Source organism: Agelaius phoeniceus, chromosome 1 (genome assembly GCF_051311805.1).
Source record: "Agelaius phoeniceus isolate bAgePho1 chromosome 1, bAgePho1.hap1, whole genome shotgun sequence".
NCBI classification, from domain to species: domain Eukaryota; kingdom Metazoa; phylum Chordata; class Aves; order Passeriformes; family Icteridae; genus Agelaius; species Agelaius phoeniceus.
This window is the reverse complement of record NC_135265.1, coordinates 103,127,755-103,151,959: the sequence shown is the minus strand read 5'-3', so window position 1 is coordinate 103,151,959 and position 24,205 is coordinate 103,127,755. Positions and strand designations below refer to the sequence as shown.

The window sequence follows — 24,205 nt, the reverse complement described above, 5'->3', positions numbered from 1 at the left end:
TTCTTGGGTGTGGAAAGAACAGGAATGCATTTCTGGGAGCTGTGGATGTAAATGCAGCCCTTCATTTGCGGCCTAGTCGAGTGCGAATGATCGGGATTGTGCAGAAATCCTGAAACCTCGGGAAATTTCCACCTAGCTAGTCTGCAGTGGATCTCTGAAATCCTTTCTGTCCCCTGCCAGACCCTTTAGAAAGGAGAGATTTTTGCTTGGTTCCAGTGGTTTTAGATGTTAGACTGGCAGGATATCATTGGCCTGATTTCCCAAGTACCCCTGCACTGATTGTGCATTATTTAATCTGTTCCCGAGTACTGCAGAATGGGAGAGCTTTTACTGGTCATGAAGGAGCCTCCTTGCTCATCTTCTTTCTGCATTAAAGAAACAAAGTAACTAGAAAAGGGAAAAGTGTTTTCCTCAATTCATCACATCTTCCTCCTTACATATGTCACCTCTTGGTTTTAGACTCAGTACTTTCACAGGGATTTCACTTTATCCTTTCTCAAAAATGTCCATTGTCAAAGGGCCATAAATCCAAGTAATGAGTTTATCTGCTCCCTAAACAGATCAATTAGGCTACTAGAGGTTAGCATGGTTTGGCATACCTAGGGCAGAAGCAGATAAATTCATTAAAGTCTTACAATTTCAGGTAAGTTTTATTTTTAATGCTGTTTTTGGATCAACTTAAATTGGTGACTCCTCAGTGTAAAGTGGTTCTCTGCCAAATTAAGGCGAGTTGACATAAGACAGTTCCAAATCAATTTCAGAGTGTCTGCGCAGGAGCTTGGACTGGTTTAACAAAATTGATTTGAAAACACACCTTTAATTAAACCAGTGCAACTTTGTGTAGATAAAGCCTTGAAAAATCAATTTCACATTATGTTCCATGACAGGGAGTTCTGAGCTTCTATTATCTCAAAACCAGAGGTTCCTTTGAAAAGCCAAGATTTGCAAAGGGTGTCCTGCTCAGATCAGCCTCACTTACTGTCACTAACAGGGCTGTGTCAATAACAGAATTTTAAAAAAGGTTCCTCCATGTAGCTTTATCTTTAAGGCTTTCCTCCCAATCGTCTGTCTCATCTTCCCTCTCCTCCCCTTCTGTTGAACACATCCTTTCTCAAGGTTTTCTGGCAGTTAACTGTTTCAATCCAGAAATTATTTTATATCATTAAAGCAATACTACTTAAAATACAGTAATGTTATATACTGTCAAGATAAACTGCACTGCATATGTTCCCTCTGTGCTGCATGGCCTTCATTTTGATGTGTTGCACCAATGTAACTGTACTAATGTCTAAATTATCATAGTCAAATAGATGAATTCTATCTATTCAGGGTGCCTGTCAAGGTCAGGAACATGAAATATATTATCTAATGTGTGTTAAACAATTCATTTCAGTTTAGCACTTCAGTTTAGCACCTGTTAGAGATTGGTAAAAGTATTTAAAAATATCTTTTAAAATATCATAAAAAGATGGATAATTTAAAGAGAAGTTGAAGATGAGTGTTGAAAATAATTGGGGATATGAAAGAAATTCTGTCTTAATAGCAGTCTCTTCATTTAAATGGAACTTCAGAAGATTTGCTAATGTAGATATGCTAAGGTAGATGTGGTTATCATCAGTAAAACCTAACTCACTGAAAAAAATTCATTGGCCAGTGGAATATCTGGGATAAATACAAAATTATTTTAAGAAACAAAATAGGGGGGAAAACTCTCTAAAACCAGTAGACATACAGATCCTTGTTTGGGGAGGCAGAAAGTATGACAGACAAGCAGGAAATTTTTCATGGAGGATATTTGCCCCATAGGTGCCTACTTTGAATTATTTTTCTCCAAACCACTCTTAGAATAATGTCTGACTTTGAAAGAAGTCTGATAAAATTTCCATTTTCTGCTGTCATGCAAAGCCATAACAGAATCCTGTCACTCAAACCCAGTCTCCAGTTGCATCTTTTCTTTCTCTTTGGTTCCAGCTGGAAGACAAATTTGCTGCCACATGACACTTTTAAGACTTGTGCTTCTGGCACCCTGTTGTGAAATCTTGAAAATAGTAGGAAAATTGAGTATTTTTTTTAATGTTATGTTATTACAGCTGCTGGTAGGACCCAACTAGTCCTATTTTTTCATGCATGTTCCTTGTGACTCCAACTAATTTATCTCACCTCCAACCTGTACATTTATATTACACCTTTTTCTCTGATTTTATTTGATATTCTGCAACACCAGCTGAGACAGTCAGTACCATAATCAGTACAGGTTACTTTCTATCCCACAAGACACAAGCTACACAGAAAACAGAAAGACTCTGGAACACTGGGTGAGGATGGGGGCATTAATCCACAGTGTAAATACAGGAAGGACAGCATCTGTGTCTTCAAGAACCAAGTGGAGGTAACTGTTTCTCTCCTGTTTTTGTAATACAAAGGAAAACTCATTAGGCATCATAAACGTAACAGAGATGGAGATAGAAGTGAAATAGTGGGAACCTGTCCAGTGAAAATGGCATGGAAATTTGTTAGAAATACTCATCCACAGAGATCACTGCTATAATTTTTTTTCAAGTTTTTTCAATCATCTGTTCAGATGGAGCTCAGAACAATTGCAGAATGACCAGTTTAATTTTTAATCTTTAATATTGGAAAGTTGCAGTGGTTTGCTTAAGCCGTACCTTTGGTTTAAGCCATACCTTCAAAGAACTTTGTTCAGGCATAACCATTTTCTTCACACTGCTGTGGGATTTGCAAAAGCCTTCCAACAATACCAGGTAACTTGTGTCTGTATGGGATTATCCCAGACACTTGAGCACTGGAAAACCTGGCCCTGTGGAGATAGCGTAGGGAGGCTGAAGGAAGTAGTAAAAACAAGCAACTGCCTTATCCACAAAGCATGTTTTGGTTTGTAAAACCTAAGGTACTCCAGATCAATACCAAATTGTTGAAATAAAGTAATCCCAAACCTGAAACGACATCCACAGGTGAATAGCCTATGTTAGTAGTGACACCTTCCCAGTGCATGCAATATCCATTTAAGTCTCGTAGAAGAATGGATGTCTTCCAGTTGTTGATCAGCCAGATTCAGTTGTCAGCAATTTTAACTGTATGGGAGTTTGGGATTTTTTCCGTTAGGAGGAAGGACACTTACTTTGCTGAATGTCTGTTGTTGTCAGTGAGTTTTTTGCAATTCTAAACATGTCCTTTATCACCCTGAAATTCTCTTCTTAACAGATTTCACATGGAGGAGAAATGCTGTCATAGTGCTTAATATCATTCACATGACACTGCCTTATGTCACAGTGTGGTTAACTGCCCAGTGATCAAGATGTCCCACAACTTTCTAAATCACACAGTTTTCCTCTCCCACTCTTCCTAGGTGCATTTTCCTCCAATTTAAATAAAAGTGCATGTATATGCAGAAACAGCTCTCTAATTTGTTTTGTTTAAGCAGGTTTAATTAGAATTTATTCTTATCACAGAAAATAGATTTAGGCAGGTCATGGCTTCATTAGAAAGGCTTTGTGCTTTTATCTGTTTGAATAGTAAAATTGCAGAGGTGTACAGAGTAGAGCATTTCCAGTATCCTTAGGATTACTCTCAGTGGGGTGTAGGCAGCTGTTTGCTCATGCTGTGATTCAGCTATTCTTGGTACTGATCAGTCTGTGATTTACTTGGGTATGGACCTCTTGTTTTCTTCTTCTCAGCTGCCTAAACAGTCTGAACTGTGTGTGATCTCAGGCAGCAAGGACACCTAACAAGAGCAAGGATACCTAATTCAGCCAAATTTTTTTCTTCATGAAAGTCTGCCAGACTAAGTCTTGTATGTAAAGTTTAGACCGTGTTTTAATAAAAGCCTGGTAGCTTTAAAGTGCATCTTTGATGACCATGGTGTCTCTCTAAGCAGTTAAAACAGAGACTGGTGGTATTGATCCATTCAGAAAAATGTTGGTCCACTCAAAAGTCGTAAGATATAGATTCTTAAGCTGATCAATTGAATGGATAAACAAGTGCAGGTTGTTCTTGTGTAGAAACTCTGGCAGCTATTTCAATCATTCACTGCTTCTTCTGAGTCTGGTAGTCCTGGTTCATGCTGAGGCAAACATATGAATGAGTACAAAATATGTCAGCAAGAAAAAATGTGCTGTAACATGTCATTTTTCTTGTCCTGAAGATGCCCTGGGAGTCTTTTCCATGATCCGATATTTAGCAGACATTTGTTTTGTATCTCAGCATAGCTGGACTGAAAATCTAAAGCGAATTTAAAGCATGATAAGCACCTCTGATGTTATTCCTGATCCTTAATGAGTGAGTCTGCAAAACCATTTAAAATGGATAATTTTAACTGTTGCATGCAGTTTTGTGGATGTGCCTCTGGCACTTCATTATCCCATGGTAATTAAGTTTCAATTTGCTTTAGGAGATTGTGGGGTTTTTTTCCCATCTTGAGTCCAGCCATCACAGCAGTCTTTCACAACTGGTTTTAATCTTCCTCCCCTTTTTATTGACCTATGACTCCATCATTAGGATCTTTTATTCTCTGAAGACATGGCAAAATCTTTCTCAGTTTATTCTGGAAAGATCTATGGGTGTGTGCAATGTAAAACTGGAGCAATAAAAGAAATAGTTTCAAAGTTTCAGTGATTATTGTCAACTTAGTACTGAGAGGATCTTTGAAAATCCTGTATCCACATGTGATAAGTCCAAGTAATTAAGAGAGGGGTTATATAACATTAATGGAAAGAATTAACCTTTTCCATTGTACTGCTTTCTTCCTAGAGAAGAGGTACACAGAGGTATATTCTTATTAATAACAAACACACATCATTCCACTATTTTAGCATGTGGAATCTGTTGAACATTCTTCTCCTGCCTGTCTTGTCTTCATCCCCTTTGGCAGCCACATGTTGAGAAACAGTCAAACTGTACTAAGCAGACTTCTCAGTATATTTTACTCTGGTTGTCCATTAGTGAAGTCATTTTTGCCGACTGATCTTGCTACTGTGCTTTACCTGGTATGAAATTTATGCTCTCTCTATACCTATTGAAATCAGGGTTTAATTTCAGATTTAGCCAATCTGTGTATTGTTATGGGCTATTGAACACGACAGTAGGAAACTAAATGAGGCCACTGAACGTCATTTCAGTCATAGTGTGAATTTCCAGAGGGAAATCTGCAAGAATGTCTTTAATGCTCACAGCTGTTAGGTGATAGGTTAAACATTCTAAATGCTAGTGACAAGTATGATTTGCAACAAAGAAAAGTTTTTGAAATGTTGCAGGCCATTTGCTGCATATTTGCACTAGCCTGACTTATTAATTATTCAAATAAGATATTGAATATTTGATCAGAATCTGTAATCTCTTCTTCAGTTAACATATTATTTACTTTGAAAAAGTGCTGATGTACCATACTTTTCCCATTGCACCTGCAAAAATGAATTGGTCCTATTTATGTGCACAGAATAATATATTGTGCTTTAATGTTCAAGATATTATTCATTACTTCCTACCCATATAAGCCTTCTTTACCTTCTTCATATTTTATTAGTGCCCTTTAAAAAGACATAAAAAAATCAGTCATGTAGTTATTCCATTTTGAATTATGCAGATGATGTTAAATGCAATTATAATCTATTAATTATATATACACGATGTGTTTTCTACAGATTGCATTTATTCACTACAAATAATTAGGCATTTTAGTCCATTGCTGGTCTCATGACCAGAGCATTATTACTGGTTGTTTGGAAAGTGAGAGGAACACTTTTCAAATCAAATTAGCATAATTTAGCAATTGGGGTTTTCATTTAGCATCAGTTTATCCACAGCGTGTGTAAAATATGCAATATTTTCTATAATGCATTAGTTTTAAATAAGTTAAAGTAGCCATTACAAATTTTTCAGGAAATGAAAACTTGTATTTTAATGTAGCCTGTGGCTCAGAGTGTCTTTTAAGACATTTTCTAACTGGAAGGCAAGACTTCTTGCATGTTTCCTGTAGTGTTTTAGTGATTGTCCTGTCAATGGAACAGATGCTTATCATTTTCCAGCAGGAATTTTTTTCTTTTTTTTTTTTTGGTTGCAGCATACTGATTTGATTGGCCCAAAAGAGTCTGCAGGAAGTGTTAAGTCCACTGAAAATCTTCCAGGTCATAATTGGGCACACAAGGGGCCTGGCAAGCTTCTATGCTCTCTTGCTGGTTTCCTGCCATTTCCTCTGTCTCTATGTGATAGCTGCTCCCCTGGTTTACCCATCATGCTGGGTCTCTGTGATGCCCCTGCCTGCACTGTCGTGGGGCTGTGCTGTTTTCTGAGCTGCTTGGCTCTGCATCTGTCTTATGAATTAACAGTGAGGTCACCTGGGTGCACAGCAAATCATTTCAGAGGTGTAGGGGACATGGCCTGCTAAACAGCTGTGAGAAGATGCAGGTACCTTGGTCAGGCAAAAATTAGCAGGGGAATGATGGGCAGAAAATCCTGATGGGAAGTCCAGAGTACCCATGGGAGCAAAGCAGCCCAGGAGGTGAGCAGAAGGAAAAGCAGGCTGGCTTTGGGGACTTGTGAAATACAGTCAGTGAGAGTCACTATTTCAGAAATGACATTATGGCAGCCATGTAAAATTACTGGAGTTACTGGGGTTGCAGCTCAGTTCAAGACTGATGAAAATTCATATTGACACTTCTTCACAAGACAGAAACAGCAGGTCAGAGTCACTCAACATAAATCTACACACAAAAGCTGAAAGGTTTAGATCTACAGCATGATTTGGAATCCAAGATAGGGAAGACCTTAAGCACATGTTTAAGTTCAGTTGGTTTTAAAGGGGCTTAAGGGGCTGTTTTGAAGTTGCTTTGAATATACCTTCTTTTCTGTTTTACATTTTACAATTTACATAAATGGAAGCCACACAAGGGACATCATAGACATGCTCATATAATGGTGGAGAAGCTTGAATATCCATCCACAGAAATGGTGCCGTTTCTTCCCCTTAAGGTCTTAAAAAGATTCATGACTGACAGTGCTCTGCTTTGGCCTGTGTTAAAAATAAATGGATCATGTTTCTGTAAAAATCAGCTGAGCCCAGTTATTACTCATCTAGCTTTAGGTGTTTGCCTATGCTATAATAACTGTTCTTAGTATATTACAGAAAAGAAGTTCTTGTATCTAAAAGAGACAGGTCTGGGTCTCCAACAGACAGATGATCTCTGCTCTTATATCACACACCAAAGGGAATAAAAAAAGAAGTGAGGACCTTCCTTGATGCATGGGCTGGGGCTGTTTAGAGGCAGACGTAGCTGTGGCTGCCTTCAGCTAACAAGGGAGCCTGCAATAAAGGGGACATAAGCTCTTTTGGTAAAATTGTAGCTTTTTGTCTCTGGCCTATACATAAAGGGTTCCCTTCTAAATAGAAGGCCTCCTACTGCTTACTTTGGGACGGTGGAAGCTTCCACAGAGTGCAGTATTGCTTCCTGAAGTAAGCATAGTTTCTGATTAGTCTGGGAGATGACAAAGGAACACTTTGCCTTTGATGCTTAAATACCTGGTTGTATCACAGAGCTTAGAGTTTTGAAATGAGATCATATTACCATTCCCATTGTTTACACTAAATATCTCCATGAGCCATCTCTGTGCTTTTCCTTGCCAAAAATGATGGCCAAACAACAGACTTCCAGTATGACATAACAAATATTAGAAAGGTAGGTCAGATCCTGCATCCTCTACTCAGGAAATAGCAGTAAAAGCAGCCACCTCCAACCCCACATGAATAGTTAGAAAAGGACAGAGGGGACTTAAATAGATGGGGAAAAGCTTGTAGTGCGATGCTCTTTTTAGATTTTTCATGTCCTTCCAAAGTCCTCTGAATCTAAGCATGACTGTCAAGTTGAGACACATGCTTTTTAATCTTGAGAAAGTCTGCATGCAACAGTTTGTCAGTCTTTTGTGATCCCAGTATTGCTCTTCCATGTGCTGTCAACCATTAGTCATTGCCAGAACACTTTAGTGTATTGTTTGCTTGAAAAGTATTTCAGTAACAGTGTCCTCTGTATTAGGCTGTGATATCTGCTGAGCTTTTGTTCACTTAGCCTTGATTTTTTACCTGCAATTGTTTCTGTTTTTCATTGGTGTCACTTGTCAAGCTGGACAAAGAAAACGAAAGTAAACCTCTGAAATTCGGGTTTGTAGTTTTGCTCATTCACCCACTCATACTTAACTCCAGCTTTTATGCTCTGTGTAATACTGTTGTACACAGCTTCCCTAAGGCTGGCATAATAAACTAGGTAAAGATTATATAAGTAAGGAAATCCTTACAAGTGACACAGAGCCACTTTATCAGGTCCAGTACCAAGTCTCTACTTTCATTCTAGGACAGTGAAATATCACCCATTCCTGGCTGCTGTAATACCCCCTTAGGATATTCTGAGCTGTGCCAGAGATCAGTGTTACTTCTGCAATGGTAACAGCAATTATTCATTATTTCTTATAATACAGGAAATCAGGAGCACCCAACAAAGCTATTAAGCAGCAGGTTTAAAATGAACAAAAGGAAATATTTTTCACACAGCACATAATTACATTGTGGAGCTCATTGCCTCAAGATGCTGTGAAGCCAAAATTATAAATGGGTTAAAAAATGGGCTAGAAAAATTCATTATTAAACACAATGGCTGTGTGCAGTCTCTGGCTGAGGAAGAGATTGCTCAGGAAAGCCATTGATTGCTAGAAGCTAAAAGGGTATGCTGGGGAAAGATTCACTCTCTGTTTGCTCTATTCTTTGTACTTTTTTGTAAACACCTGCTACTAGTTCTGTTGTAGAAAAACTAATCGGTTGTATGGACCTCTGGTTTGACCCAGTGTGGCTGTTAACTCACATCAAAAGGAAAAAAATAAATCAATGCTCTTGTATATACACAGCAAACAGTGTGATGTGAAATAGTAATTCTTTTTTTTTTTTTTTTGCCATACTGGTAGTCAATTTTATAGAACTAACACCACTTCAGTTTATAAAGGACACAAACTGCTTCTTAAATCAGATAGCATCCTCAGTGTTTTCTAGTTTGTTTCTTTTACCAGCAGTTCTCCTGGTCCACTGCCTTACTGGTAGACCACAGGACTGCTGTGGACTGGGCTGCAGCTTGATAATGCTGTAAAGGGAAAGAGGAAAAATAAAAGATATTCAGTTGTAAAATACTTTCATATAAATGCATGTAGTTGCTGTGCTAAAGCCTAATCCTTGAGCCTTTATGCTGAGCAGTTCTTTATTCTGCCAAGAGTCTCATTTCCATTAATTAGACCCTTTCAAGAGAGTTGTACTGATTAGAGTACATTGAGGTAGTGAAATTCCTAGTGTGGGCAGTAAACCACTTCTCATGTTTTGGAGAGCAAAAGGGGCACCATTATCTGAATTTTGAAGTTAAACAGGTTGAGCTTCCAAACCACACCAAAGCATATGCTTTGGTTTTGCACTGGGAAACACATTTAAATATAAGAAAATTTGGTGTCTTGCTGCTTTCCTAGTAGTTTTCTACACATTTCAGTTTTGCAACTGACTTTTTAATTGTCTCTTCTTTTACAACATCAGCAGCTTGAATTTTGAGTTTTGATGGTTACATTGTGAATCAAGTCTATAAAAGCGACAGTAGCTGGAACATACAAAACTGTTCGAATACAAGGAAAATCACATAAATTGTTCATGCTTTTTATATGTTTAATTGTAGATCTAGTGTGAGATTGACGTATTTTCCCTCCATTTGTCAGTTTTTTCCACAGCATTTGTGTTTATTTTACTGGTATTTACTAAGCATATGTATCTCTGGCACACAAAGAAAGCTAGAAAAGCTGTGCTATGTGCAGGATTTATGGCATCTTTGAAGTTTAACTGTTTTGTGGATTGCTTTTTATTTCTTGCTATTGAGACTGTGTGTTTCTTACTTTTAGTCGCATTTTTTATAAACACTTTATTCCTGCCATTAATTGATATTTGAACATTGCTTATGCAGAAGAACAGTCTAGTTGGGAAGCATGTATTTCGTTTTGACATAACTAGGAGTATGTTTTCTTTTAGCTGAGGTATGCTACAGTGGAATTGCCTTAAATATCTTGTAGGGGATCAGGTTGCATCTTTTAAAAATAGTCCTTTTCCAAGGGCCAGGAAACTAATGAAGTTACTAAGTTTTGGTCTAACTGCACACTGACACAGAGGTCTGCTTGTGCTTGATCAGTATGAAGCACATACCTGCACATACCTGAGCATACCTGAAGCTCACTTCCTGCCAGAGTCCCTGGAAACCTGACTGACAAATCTGGAAGAGTAATAGTAAGATGATTTTTTTTGGTGTCATGAAATACTTGGATAGTGCTACCCATATGACTGTTTTAGTGTGGAGCAGCAGTGTTTTGGAGTGCTCAAGCTTAATAGTGCAATAATACTGAAAAAAATCCTAAAAAGATTGGTTTCCTCTCTGTTTTCATGAAGAAAAAGGGAAAAAAGTACTCTATAGAAAGTACTATATTGATTGTCACTAATGCACACCACATTATGCTGAAATTCATGTGCATAAAGCAGTGAAGTACTTCATTCACCATACAGTTTCTGCCCACACCTGGAAAAGTTTCAGCATGTTCTAATGAAAAGCAGAAAAATTGTCTTGATTTGCGCCAGAATTCAAGTTTGATCTGGTATCATATTAAGTGTTTGTATTTTAGGTGATATGACAAGTTTAGTTGCCAGCTATTATGACTACAGTGAAGTTACAATGAATGATAGCTTCCACATTCAAGTACCTAATACAAAAAAAACCCAAACCATACTCTTTTGAGGTATTGTCTCAGATATACTTTTAAATGTATTCTTATGGAACTAAGATTCAGGCTGACATAGAGCAAGGTAGGGAGCCAGAGTGAGACATGTAAGACCTTACCTCTCTCTTCAGCTGCAATGAGGTTGTAACCAGGTGGGGATGGATCTCTTGTCCCACGTAGCAAGGAACAATACAAAAGTAAACAGCATCAAGTTGGTGTCAGGGGAGGTTTAGATTGGATATTGATTATTCCACCTAATGTCAGGATTGGAACATTTCAGTGCCAGGTCACTCTTGTCCATTTAGCTTACTCTTCATCATTTTATTGTGGTCCATTTGCAGAATTTGGCTCATGGAGTTTATTAATAAATCTAATAAATAGGGACTTTGCTGGGTTGCTATTTTAAACAACTAGTAATTGCCTTAATGAGAAACAGATGCTTGGAATCTTTGTATTGTCTTCTAAGGGAAATATTTATATAGAGACTCAAATTTTTTAAAGTTTTGTTTTATAGAGGGATGCAGAAAATAAAGGCATCTGCTGCTATTCAACAGAGCTGTTATAATGTTGGCTTGCCTCAATGAATCTAGCTTGAGTGCAGTGTTCTAATGAAAGGAAATGTAGAATAAAAATTTAGAGCTGCAATGTATATAAATCTTGAAATGTCCACGGATAGCTAATAAATTGCTGTGTTTTGTTCAGTTTATGCAAAAGATAAAATCAAGAAGCAGATTGCAGAAGCCAAAATTACACATCAAGTCATTAAACCTCAATCTTCATTACTGAAGAATTGTTTTGATACTCAGCAAGATCAGAATCTGAACAAAAGAGTAGCTAGGTGACATGTTCAGAAGAGTCCTGCACACCAGGAAAAAATCCACAGAATAATGTCATAGGTATGATCTAAGTGCCAAACTATGATTGCTCCTTTTCTGTTCCTAAGGCTCTGAATATAAACAATATTTTGCACTGATTTTCTCTTTGTGACTAACCCTTTATTTCTTTGTTAAGTTTTATGTCTCATAATCCATTTGTGTTAACATAGACTTGGTAACTTTTCAGGTAAGCTCTCTTTACTTCATGTCCTCACCACATTGTCCTTTAGAAAAAAAGACTGTTCTGTCAAACAATGCTACTTTTCTTCCCTTTTTTTTCTTCTTCTTTTTTTTTTTTTTTTTTTTTTTACTGGAGTCTGTTTGCTGTGAGTATTACATTTGGGTTGTTAATTTACTAAACTGTGTTATTTGTACATAGTAATTTTAAAACACCACCAAACTAGAGGAGAAGAGACATTCTTGTTGCACATCTGCTCAATAAGTAACTCGTGACACTCAAATTCCCATCTCCATCATTATTGCTGGAGATAGATGTTTTCTGTTAGTTAGTTCAGTACTTATTTCACTTGCAGAGTGTATTCTCTGAATATAGCTGTGTCAGTGATAAATATTGAGAGATATTTGCACTGGGACATTCAAAGATCCCCATTGTATTGCACAAGGTCAATACAAGTTCTTTCAAAGCTCTTTGAAAGTTTCTCTCTTGGAATATAATAGGTGGTTACATAAAAAGAGAACTGGACAATCAAAATGTCCATCAATATAAGCTCCTGTAAATACAAGCTATAGTGGAATTGTCATATATGCATTTTATTTTTCTACTGAGAAAATATTAGTATCACATATCAGATGTTAGATGAATGATGCAGAACTGCTCTTCAAATAAGAGCATTTAGGGACAGCAAGCCCTTTTGTCCCTCCCTTATTGTTAATTTCCACAGAGTACTTCCACTACACATTATCCATTAGCTGAGCCTGGGTCATTTGAGTAGCCTTGATTCAGTGCATTATATATTTGAATGAACTGTCTGATTTTAAGCCTGGTTGATGAATTTCTGCAGGGTTCCCTCTCTTAGAATGAGGAAGTGCTGTCTATACATTTCAAGCATCAAAATAAGGCACTTCAGGTTGGTGAGCTGCAGCTCTTCATTAGTGTGCCTAAGCAGACACTGTTTGTTCTAATGAGTAGTCTTGGGGCTGTATTGAAGGTCTGCTATCTGTCAGTGTACAGTGAGCAAACTAAAAATAATTAGGTTAACAATTGACAGCAACACTTGTCATCATTGTCAATCCCATTACTACCTCTACTATTTCTATTCTGATAATCTTTATGTGCTTTTAAATACTCTGTATTATTCTTTGAGTAGTTTCTCAGACAGATGGGAAATCGTCTAGGACCAACACCATTTTTTTGAAGGTTTTAGCCACCTTTCCAGTAAGTGTGCAGTTGTCCAAAGAGAGATGATTGACAGGAAGCAATTACAGAGTGAGAGCCTGCAGAGGGATGTCTGGGAAAAGGGAACTTTAAAACCATAACTTTAAAACCCAGAGCCAGGATTTTTGAGCAGTGAAGTAGCGGGGGCTCCCATTGCTGTGGAAGTTCTCAGTGGCTCTACTGTGGCCCATTACTGCTCTCCCCAAAGCAGAAAGTGTACCAAATGATCAGCTCAGGGACTGGATGCCAGCCAGCAAAAGTGATAAATAGACATGTAGCTTTTAGATAGGACATCTTTTTTCTTTAGAACAAGGAAAGTGCTGGCCTAAAAGTCAAGCCCAGAGGAGTAACTGATTGACTTTATATGTGCTAGCAAACAGTGTATTTGCAAACAAGCAAAGCAGACATTGAGGCACCAAAGTTTCCTGTGAAGATCAAAAAATGTAATGAGCCAGCACAATGTTTTTGAAAGGGCACTGCAAGTAGACCTTTATCTGTTTTAGCATACCCTACTGCTGTTACTTCCCTTGAAAAGTTCTATCTTATCTATGGGGAAAAAAACAGTGCAAAATATTTGTGTTCCATCTGTGCACACTAGTGTTTTCTGGCTTTTATCTTGTAGTTAAATGTGATGTCAGTGTTGCCTTGTAGCAGAATTAAAATCTTCTTATGTGAGCTTTGTTTCTCTCTTATCTTCTATTCAAACTATATTAACTAGAGCAGCCGAGATACACTCATGGAAACCCTTGAGGCCCACTTAGTGAGCCAAATCTGAGGGGTGCTTTATCACTTCTGAAAGGTTAGATCAGCTGTGTGTACATTACAACTTGGATGAAGATAGGGGAGGGGTTTATTCACTTTTCAAATTCAACATTAATTTGCTTTTGTTTCCTTTTTCCACATGCTGTTTTCTATTCCTTCAGGGAATTTTATTACATTGAAGGTTTTTCCAAATTGTGTGGTTCTAAATCACAAACAGCTTGTTTTTACAGGGGATTTGAAGATCTTATCAGGTTTTCTCTGCCTGAGTTAGCTGATAATTTAAAGTCAGGCAGTTCTTGTGAATTCTGAGCTCAATTACAATGATCTATGCTGATAAAATCAGACAAAAACACTACTGGATTACCTAGAAATGTGTTGGAAGTCACCTTTCCTATCAGTGCATGTGTCCACAAGTTTAATGTTGATCACCTTTCATAGGAAATAATCTTCAGTAAGCAGAAGGGCACAGCTACTAAATAGTCTCTTTTCAAATAATATAATTACTCGAAGAACAATGTCACAGGCATACAGGGTCAGTCAAGTCATGGAAAAATATTTTCCCATGGAAAGTATTTCCCACTTCAGAAAAGTTTCTTGGAATCCTTAAGCCTTGTTTTGTTCATTACATAGCACATCTAAGCAATAAATGAAATACCTCTCATCAATCACTATGTAAAACACAATTGAACAGAAAATTTTAATGACTGAAACACAAAACTTAGCTCACCACTTCAGTCAAATGTAGACTTTTTCTTCTGGTGCCTGGAATTTTTTTTGTATTTTCTTCTCCTCTCCTCTCTGTCTCACTCTGAATTTTTCATTTTAATTTTTTTTTCTTTTCTTCCATTTGTTTTATCTTTTTGTTATATTTTAAACTAATTGCAAACCCTTCTCTTTACTGCAGGAAGAAAAAATCTGCAGTCCCTGCCTTCTTTTTTCACAGCACATTGTATCTTTATGCTCTACTTTAATAACATTTCATTAGCTCTTTGAAACCATTCCCTGGGGCAAGTTTTATTATTTGTAAAGTAAATCAAATATCAAAGTGCTAATCTTTAGGAGGAAAAATGGGCTAGACTCAGAAAAAATATTTACATCTTTTATTAGCTTTTTGAATTAAAATTTAAAGTGCACAAAAAGATTCCAAATAATTTTCTCAAAGCTCTCAGGTACATTAAACCGGTTTTTAGAAACCATCTGCCTACTAACATTCTGAGTACATTAAAAAAAATCTAGGAGTGATGTACCTCTGAGTTCTGAATAGCATTGTGAAAGGAATGTTTTGCTTGGCAGAAAGGGACTTGAAAAATAGTTTCCTGAATAAATTGGAAATTAAAAACAAGAGGTGAAAAATCTGGTTATAATGGTACCTTGGAGACCTACATTAGCTCAAATTTAATGCCTCTGCTTTCAAACAACATTTTAAGACATGTCTTTGTTTTGGCCTCATTCAAACCATGTCATAGTAACCACAATATTTTCTTTCTTTCCAAGTCCTTTGAGGTATTTACATGTTAGCCTTCCAAAGATAGTGTAAAGAAGTCAACTTAGGATTTACCTTACCTACACATTCAGTGGACTGTAGGTGACCTGGAGCCCTGCCCCTTTTGTGTAAATCATAGAATCCCAGAATGGTTTGTGTCGGAAGGAACATAAAAGATCATCTCATTCCTCCCCTCCTGCCATGAACAGAGACATCTCTCCCTTATTGCTGGGAGCCCCATCCAACCTGGCATGAACTCTTCAAGGGATGGGGCATCCACAACTTCTCTGCTCCGGTGCCTCACCATCCTTGTAGTGAAGAAATACCTGTGTCCTGCTGGGTGGGATTTCTCATTAAGAAATAAATGGCTCTGCACCATTTTTTGCTCATGTGCATACAACAAATGTGTAATTACATCCTTTGGAACAGCATAGGGGGGAAACAAGGAGATGGCACAGGTCATGAATAATGATGCAAATAGTTTTGTTCACAAGAGGATAGATTGTGCCTTTGTGGTGGTCAAAGTCTTTCTCTGGTTTCCTATCAAAGCATAGAACTAGCTGGTATTCAGAGTAACCTGTGTTCATTTACTTTATGTTTAAGGACATTACAGTCATGAGTCTTGCTCAAGTTCACACTCCTAATTACATACTGTGTAAAGAAAAAAAAAAAGGTGGGGAGGAATGGGAGAATGGGAAGATAAGAAAACCCCATATGCGGTACATGAAAAGTATTCATTAAATCCTCCAAAAGTAGGAAATTCATTTTCATAAGAGGAAATAAGTACTGCTTGAGACCAACTTTATTTTCCTTTACACACAAGTAAAAAATAATATATCCTGCACTTTAGTTACAGTACAAGTGTACATACTGTACCCAGAGGGCCCTTTCTATAAAAAAGGATCATGAAATCCTATCAGCATACTATATTTTTCTGCTGGAGATAAATCAGGAAGATTAATGAGGTTAAGTTATTGCTGTCTAGTATGCCAGGGAATAAGTTTCTAAATTAGAATTTTAATTGTATGCTTTATTGCAGTCCTCTTACTAATTCACCATATTTCTAAAATCTTTCCTTATACAGTAGTCTTAAGGAATTTTAAAGGAATAAAAGTAATGGAGTTTTTAAAACTTAAGTAGGTAAAATGGAAATGGTTCTGAAAGCCTATCAAAACCAGGTAATCTGTCAAATCTTCAGACTGCTCTGCAGAATCTATAAAGATTTCTATTCCTGCTGTTGAATGTTACAGGTGAGTTTCAGGTATTATCTTCAGTGTTAGATAGCAAGAAAATAAGTTACATGAACAGATCTTATAAATAAGTTGGGTTACAAATATATGGAAAGTAATTCTTCATTAGTTATTACAGAAGTACTCTTTGACACTCTGTTTTTGCAGTCTTTTCATGGTTTAAGACCAAATGACAATTGGTTTTTGGGGACTAAATGTACTAAGCTACCAAAATATTTCAATCACCAATATGTGCAGTTTTACAAATCACACAGCTTCCATTCCACATGTGAGAACACATTCCAGGAGAGAATTCAGGTGTGTCTGTGTGGTGGTTCCAGCCATGCCACCTGTTCTCCTACAGTCTCTCAGATCACCTCATCCCCTGGGTTCTTTGCCCAAGCAACTCTAGACACTGTCAAATATAGAACTAGGTAGAAAAACAAAAACTTATTCTTGATCATCTTGTTCAAATGCTCTTAGCACCTAAAAGCCAGCCTTCAGAACAGCTGGTACTCACAACGTGCTATTCCTGTAGGTGTGCCACACCTTCACAATTTTCACAGTGACTGACAAGTCACTTTCACTTAAGTTACTTTTCTGTTCTGGTGAGCTACTCTCTTGTCCTAGAGTGGTAACTAAATTTCATGTCTATTTCCCAATGCTGTTGTCAACTAGAGCTAACTCATGATATTTGGTGCAAGTATCTAGGTCATTCATAGCACAATACTGAAGCAGTTTGATCATTTTAGTATGTTTTCTTTCTGCTGCTATAGGTTGACTAGACTGCCCAGTTGTCCAGGGAGTAGCAAAGCCTATGCATTTAAAAATACAAACATATTAGAAAATGCACTGACTGAAAGCACTGCCTTTGAAAAGTGAGCACACCAATGCAATCACGGAGTTAGTACCAGATTTTCTCTTACCTGTGTGGTTTCAGTCCTTGTTTTGAAATCCAAGTGTTAAGGCATGCTGCAGTAGGTCAGTGGAGGAGGTAATAGTTCCCCTTCCATTTCAACCTTTAATGTAGGCAGTTAGTATGATGTTTAGTGTCTCAAAAGACTAGAAGGACTTTTGCTTTCCTACTCTTCTCATGTGTAATGCAGACAAACCTAAATTCACCTGAGAAAGAAAAGACTGTTTCCTACCTCTGGCTATGCAAACCCTTGAGTGGGTGTTTCTGGGTTTTTGTACATCAGTTCAAGGAGGAACAACCACATAAAGGAGCATTGGGAACAATATCAGAGAGGAGCTGTGTGTCAGACTATAAACTCTGTATCTGCTTTAAAACTAATCTGCATCTTACCTCTCACTCCTAGAAAACCTTATGTAAACTATCAGCCTAATTTTACCAGAGAAATCTGAACACAACAAGGCAGTTTTAACAATAATCTCAATATATTCTATTTGCTACAGTCTTTATTGGGCTTTGGGTTTGTTTGGTTTTTTTCTGTGTTCAGACTGAGGCTACAGTAACACACCAGTAAGTGCTTTATAGCTTCTGAAGGCAGTTTACATTGATGAGATAGATTTTCACATTGGCTCTTGCAACAGACACTTTTCAAGGACAGGCACAGTAAAATGTTTTTTTAAATTCCATTATTTGAAAACTGGACATAATTCTCAGTGATTGAAGCTGACAGAGAAGGAAAAGCTGATGGTGAATATATTCTCTAGTGGCAGGCTGTCATCCACAGATGCTCTCTCAGTGACCAAAGCAATGACTGAAGTAGGAAGAGCTGCTTGCAAACTGGGGGTTGCCATCACTGAAATCATTTGCCACTGCTCCCAAACACTTGGGGAGATCTATTACTTATAGGTGATGCATTTTCAATGATGAAAGCTTCCCTCAAAGTGACTAGCAGATTTCTTTTAACATGACTTTCAGGGATCCTGTTTAATTCCTTAATAGTCTAAATACTGATTTATAAACAAATTATTTCAATTTTCTGTTTAAAAAAAACCAAAACAGTTAATGTTGTTGTCACAAGAACATCCTAATATTCCAGATATTTAGCAGATTCTGAATACTGAAAATCCAATGAACTGACAGATTTACGGCACTCACAAATCTTGCAGTGTTCATTAAACGAGCCTGAAGATCCTTCTTCCAAACATTTGTGGACTTGCTTAAATGTGAATTTAGTAGGGTTTGTAAATACAAAGAGTCTAATGTGACCCTGAGATCTTTACTCAGATTTTAATGGATGCATTTTTTCCCATCTGTAACCTCCACATATAAAATGGACACAGCATTAGTGTTAAACTAGTAATGAATCTTCACTATCAAATTCAGGGCAGTTTAGGCATCTAATTTAGGTGCAACTCAAAGGGCTATTGTAGAAATATAAGTTTCTTCTCTAGCTAATTGAGTTTAGACAAGGACCTCCATTAGGATCACTTTAGTTGTCTGGTCTGGCTTAAAGTAGACAGTGTGCAAAACTCTCTGCATGTAACTTAAAAACAAATCCAGAGGTATTTATAACTGGATACATCAAATTACCAATGTTGTTAAAAGACATCATAATCTGCTTATTTAGAAATGGCAATGGGAAATGAAAGCTACCAGTGAAGGAACTCAAGAGTCAGTAGAGAAAATCAGATACCATAAAGGTTGATACATTTAAAAACAAATTCACAGGTCAAACTTAAGATTGTTACACAGTGCAGTAGCGTGTCTTTGTACCTAAAAATAATATTCTTGCTTATTAAGTAGGCAGAGAGAGATTTATGATATCCTTTACTTCTCATTTCTTTACATAAGAGTTTGCATTTTGTAAATGACATTGTAAGAGACTACACTGTTGTCACCTAGCAACTACAAAGTGTTTTTTGGAAAAATTGCTGCTTGGTTTTTGACTAATAATAAAAATAGTAATTCTACACTTTACATTTGTAGACCTTAAAGCACTTAGAAATAGGTATTTTTTTAAAGTATCCTTATCTGGAAACATGAAATCTGGGATAGAAAGTGTGTTGGCAAAGATGACAATCAACAGAGATACAGATTTTATTCTGAAGATCTCACCCTGTTCTCCACATTCCAGCCTCTTCAAACTGTACTTTTATATAGGTCCTTTCCAATTTTTTTTTTTTTTGCCTTATGAATTTTAAATTAGGAAAGGGAATAATCTAAAACATCTGTATTTTCAATGATTATCTCCCCTTCTCATTTGAGATATTGCAGTTATTTTCTAGTCTAAGGGTCATAGTGATTTAGCCCTTGGCAAATATTTAATTTTTAATGGTAACCACTACAGTATTGAGTGAAAGCACATGAAAGTAGTACATTCATCCTAAGATGATCCTGCTCCTGCATCACTGACCAGTTTTCATGTTGCAAATAAAGCAGTTCTCTGTAATTAATTTTTCTTCAGAAAGTGTTTTTATCCTAATTGTAATATTTTCTACTAACAGAATGGCAGCTGACATGCATACTGAAATGTCTGCTGTAACAACAGCTGGCTTGAAGAGTATTTCATTTTTCAAGAAGATCACGGAGGCTGGGTAGCCAGGCTTCTGTGTGATTTCAAGCTGAAGAAATACTTATTTTAAATTGTTTGAGAAATGTCCTATACTCATTTTCAGTTCTCCATTGCCCTTGCCAAGCATTTGGTGGAGTGAAGCTGTTTGGGGGCCATATTTCTTCCTAAAAGTCCACAGTTTTAAGAAACTTGTAAGGATGAATTAGAATGAATAGCCACAAAGATAATGTGTGGGCTGCTGTGCAGCAGCATCCCTGGAGAGTGATATGTCAGAAAAGAGATTTAAAAAATTTCTGTAATGAAACGTGTATTTCTCACAAGTAAGGAAAGATCTTGACAGATCATCTGTTATGAAATATCTGCTCTGTTCTTTGCTTGTGGGACAAATGAGATTTCTCCTTACAATACATTGTGGATTATCATTCTGTTGCAGTTTGTGTAATGGCAGCACACGGGGAATTTAGGAAATGACACTCCAGCTGTCTTTTACAATAACTGGGTTTTTTATGCTTTTGCACTGTAATACCTCTTCCTTCAATTATCTTTGCTGTACTCTTCTCACTGTAATACCAGTGTGTATCCTAAAATGAATTAAAAAGAAAAATGGATATACATAAATTATGTCTTATTTTCCCCATGTGATATGTTTTATTTCATTCACTAATTTATTGATAAAAACTCAAAAATAAATATCTGGAGTTCCTTTTCTGTAATACATTTTTAATAAAGAAAGTGAAGTCAGTAAGCACTTGCTGGAAATGTAAATCTGTTTCCTGGTCTTTGCTGTTGTGTGAGGTTTGACATAGATATGTTCTAAAGAACAGAATTATCTTTGTTGCAGATAAATTTTTAGAAGATGATTTATCTGTAAGGCTCATTAAAGTTATCATTGTTTTCAGAAGTGCCAAACACTTGGGAGAAGTAGAACTTGTACATTGTATCTGAGACACAGACGAGTTTCCAAAAGCAGTACACTGCCCGGTGTATTTCTTCCTTGAATTCAGCACCATCTAAATCTTTCCCAGTTGCCTCCAGAGATTTACTATTCAATTGGTTTAAAACAATTTTGTAAAAGTTCATTAGTGGGACAGAGCGAAGCAAGATGTCTCTTGGAGAATATTTGGGTCTTCCATATTTCAAGGTGTAGGCTCAGAAGCTGTGTCAGCAGGACTCTTTCTTTGTAACAGCACATGTGATGCTTACTGAATTAAACTCAAAACCGTTTGCTGGGTAGTGTCTTATGGATCAATTCTGTGCATTAGTCTGTTGGAGAAGGACTGTAAAAAAACTGGAATTTTCAAATTTTAGGTCAGATGAATTGTTGGTTTGTTGTGTCTTTAGAGCTTTGCTGCTGACCATTTCCATTTCTACTTTGCCTTCAACTGTGTTTAATTGTTCATCACCCAGCTTTGTCTGAGTCTGAACTTTGCAAGAAATTGAGTCATAGATCTTTGCCCACAGAGAGTCATTCCTTATGCAGTTTGGTCAAATTACTAGAAAAGTAATTTCCATCCAGCCTGAGTGGGGAGTGCTCTAGAGTGGGAGGGCCTGCTTGCTTTAGATGCTGTTGGCAAATCTATAATCAGATAACGATTGACGCCTTTTTGGCAAAAAGCCCCAAATCTGTAAATCATCTTAAGATTCACAGGGTTACACTTCTCTATCCTGGTAGCAATCAGTGTTTCTCAGAGCTGTACCCAATGATAGTATGTTATGAGTAAGGAGAAATTTATTTGTATTAGTGGGTTTTAATAATTTCAGTTTCCAAACCGTTAAAAATTTTCAAAGAAAGTGCGAAAAGATGAAGGAAAAACAAATTGAAGCCACTGACAAGGCTTACGGTTTTCTTCAGTTATTATTTATAAACATTTTAGAAGTAGCCCATGTATTCCCAGGAATTTCTAGATCATAAATTAGAAACCAGCACTCTAGGAAACTTGTGAAAAGAATAGCCATTTTAGACTCTGAATGCCCTTGTGTTCTATTGACTTCAGCAAGAGATCAAGGGTTTGGTTTGACTTTTATGCTCTTTGTTATTGGAAATCATTGGGATTCTAAAAACACCTTTTTTTAAATTTGACGGCAAAAGACAGTGATGGTAGATGGTTTTATGGGCATTATCTGTTTTAAACCACTCAGAATGTCTTGAGATCTTGAAAGAGATACAAACTTCACTGTGTTTTCTCTATTTAGTCTTTAGTATGGTACAAAAGATTTAATCTACTGGTCATTCTAGTAAAAAGATGAAGACATGAATTAGTGCTGGTCACAATAATTATATAATTCCAGTAGTTTGCTTGGCAACAAAGTATTTTTTAACACAAGATTAATATTTCAATACAAAATTTTAAAATGTATCTGCATCATATGACTCATGGATACAGTGCATAAATTAGAAGATTGTGCAACTGCTCTTTTACACCACAGAAAGCACAGGACATATAGGGCATAATGACTTGCTTGCTGCCCTTTTGGCAGCTTCTGTGTTTTATTAATGTAAAAATAAACTTTTAGCACCTTCAACTTTCTTGTTTACATGAGATTTATAAGCTAAATGACAGCAGTTTGGTGGATATGAGATATATCTTTCAAAAAATGACATTGATTTTATTCTCTGAGAAAATAATCATCGTGGTGGTGTTGTAAATTGTCTTTAAGAGAAAAAAAAAAAGACACGTGCTAGTTGAATCCATGGTTTTTTAAATGCCTGTATATGTTTTGATCCATGAGGTCATCTGCCAGCAAGTAAATGAAACTTGGGATATGTCAAAAATAAAACATATCAGTACAGTCTGTAATTTCTATACTCAAATACTGGAGCAGCTCCAACACTGATGATGAAGCTCCTTCAGCTTCACTTGTGTGTATGAGAACTGTACGGGGAATCTGGATAGCTCAAGTGAAGGACTCTCAGTGTTGCAAGAAAGCAGATTTGGAAAGGTTTAATAGCACTTCACTTGCAAATAATTCTTCTTGCTGTTATACAGATAATCTCATGTCAAATTTTAAGTAACATCTGGAGCTATGCATAAATACCATTTAAACAGGAAACTCGTATTTTTGCTCAATAAATGAATCATTTAAATGCCACTTCAACACCAACACCCACAAGTACTGTTTGCCTTTGTCTTTTATTTAGCCATAAGGTAACTGTTTCTGCATGCTTTTCTTAATGTCACTTTCTTTCCTTTTTTTAGAGTTTCTTTGAAGGACAGTCTGCACCATGGGATTCAGCTAAGAAAGATGAGAACAGAATGAAAAATAGATATGGGAATATCATTGCATGTGAGTGTTGGCAGCATAATTGTGCACTTTGTTAACTTCCCTTCAGATCTGGATACAAATGACCACCAACCTTGTGCTTACATCAGGCTTATATTCCTTTTCCCTAATTAAGAAAATAAAAATGAGGGAAAATGTTTCTTTTTTTTATTTCTTGAGAAAACTGTCAGGTTTAATGCATTATCTCAACTGCTTGTTTACCTTCCATCCTGTGATCAGCATTTGGCTAGTGGAGAACAACATTTAGAATTTCCCTTTAACCAGTACTCAGCTCTAAGAGGTCCCAAACTGCTCCTGCCAGCTTAGCACAAGACTTAACCACATCAGTACCTAAAATACACATCAGGTATTTTAGGAGCTGACAGTACTAGTGCTTAAGTGTTCCACAGTAACAGAGACAGCTATCCTGGCTTAGGCTAGACAGATTTCAAGGAAAAAAGGTAACCTTTATGTTTTACTTTAAAATTCCAGGCTTAAAAAGGGTTAGACACAGTAGGAATCAAATAACTTGAGGAGATGATAACATGCTTTGGTGACCCCTCACAAGATTTATGAACCCATAAATCTTGGATTATGAGAATTCCAAAGCATTGTGACTAGAGATGTTGCACATGAACATGGAGGCAAGAAATATATCAAGTTCAGTAAAATTATATTATTTAAACACTACTCTTGTTGCACTTAAAGGTAGGTTCTCAGTGTGTATGTAGGAGATGATCTTTTCCCTGGTGTTTTTACTTTAAAATCTAAATTAAAGGTGTGGAGTGTATGTGTTTTTAACAGCCAGCCAGATAACCATGAGCAGGTATAAGCAGAGAAATAAGCAGCTGTCACCTTGTTTTGTAAGCATGAAGATGAAGAGTGGTGTTTAAGGAGGGATCTTTCTATGATACTGCTGAGTT

At 36.8% G+C, this 24,205-nt stretch overlaps 1 protein-coding gene across 10 annotated transcripts in view; it reads left to right on the top strand.

Annotated features, from left to right (window-relative positions):
* Positions 1 to 24,205, top strand: part of PTPRM (protein tyrosine phosphatase receptor type M) — a 442,681-nt gene that overhangs the window by 357,951 nt on the left and 60,525 nt on the right. For all 10 annotated transcript variants that reach the window (XM_077184309.1, XM_077184292.1, XM_077184295.1 and 7 more), the window contains one exon: positions 23,219 to 23,306. In XM_077184309.1, the coding sequence (XP_077040424.1) occupies positions 23,219 to 23,306 (88 nt within the window). The remainder of the gene's footprint in view (positions 1 to 23,218; positions 23,307 to 24,205) is intronic.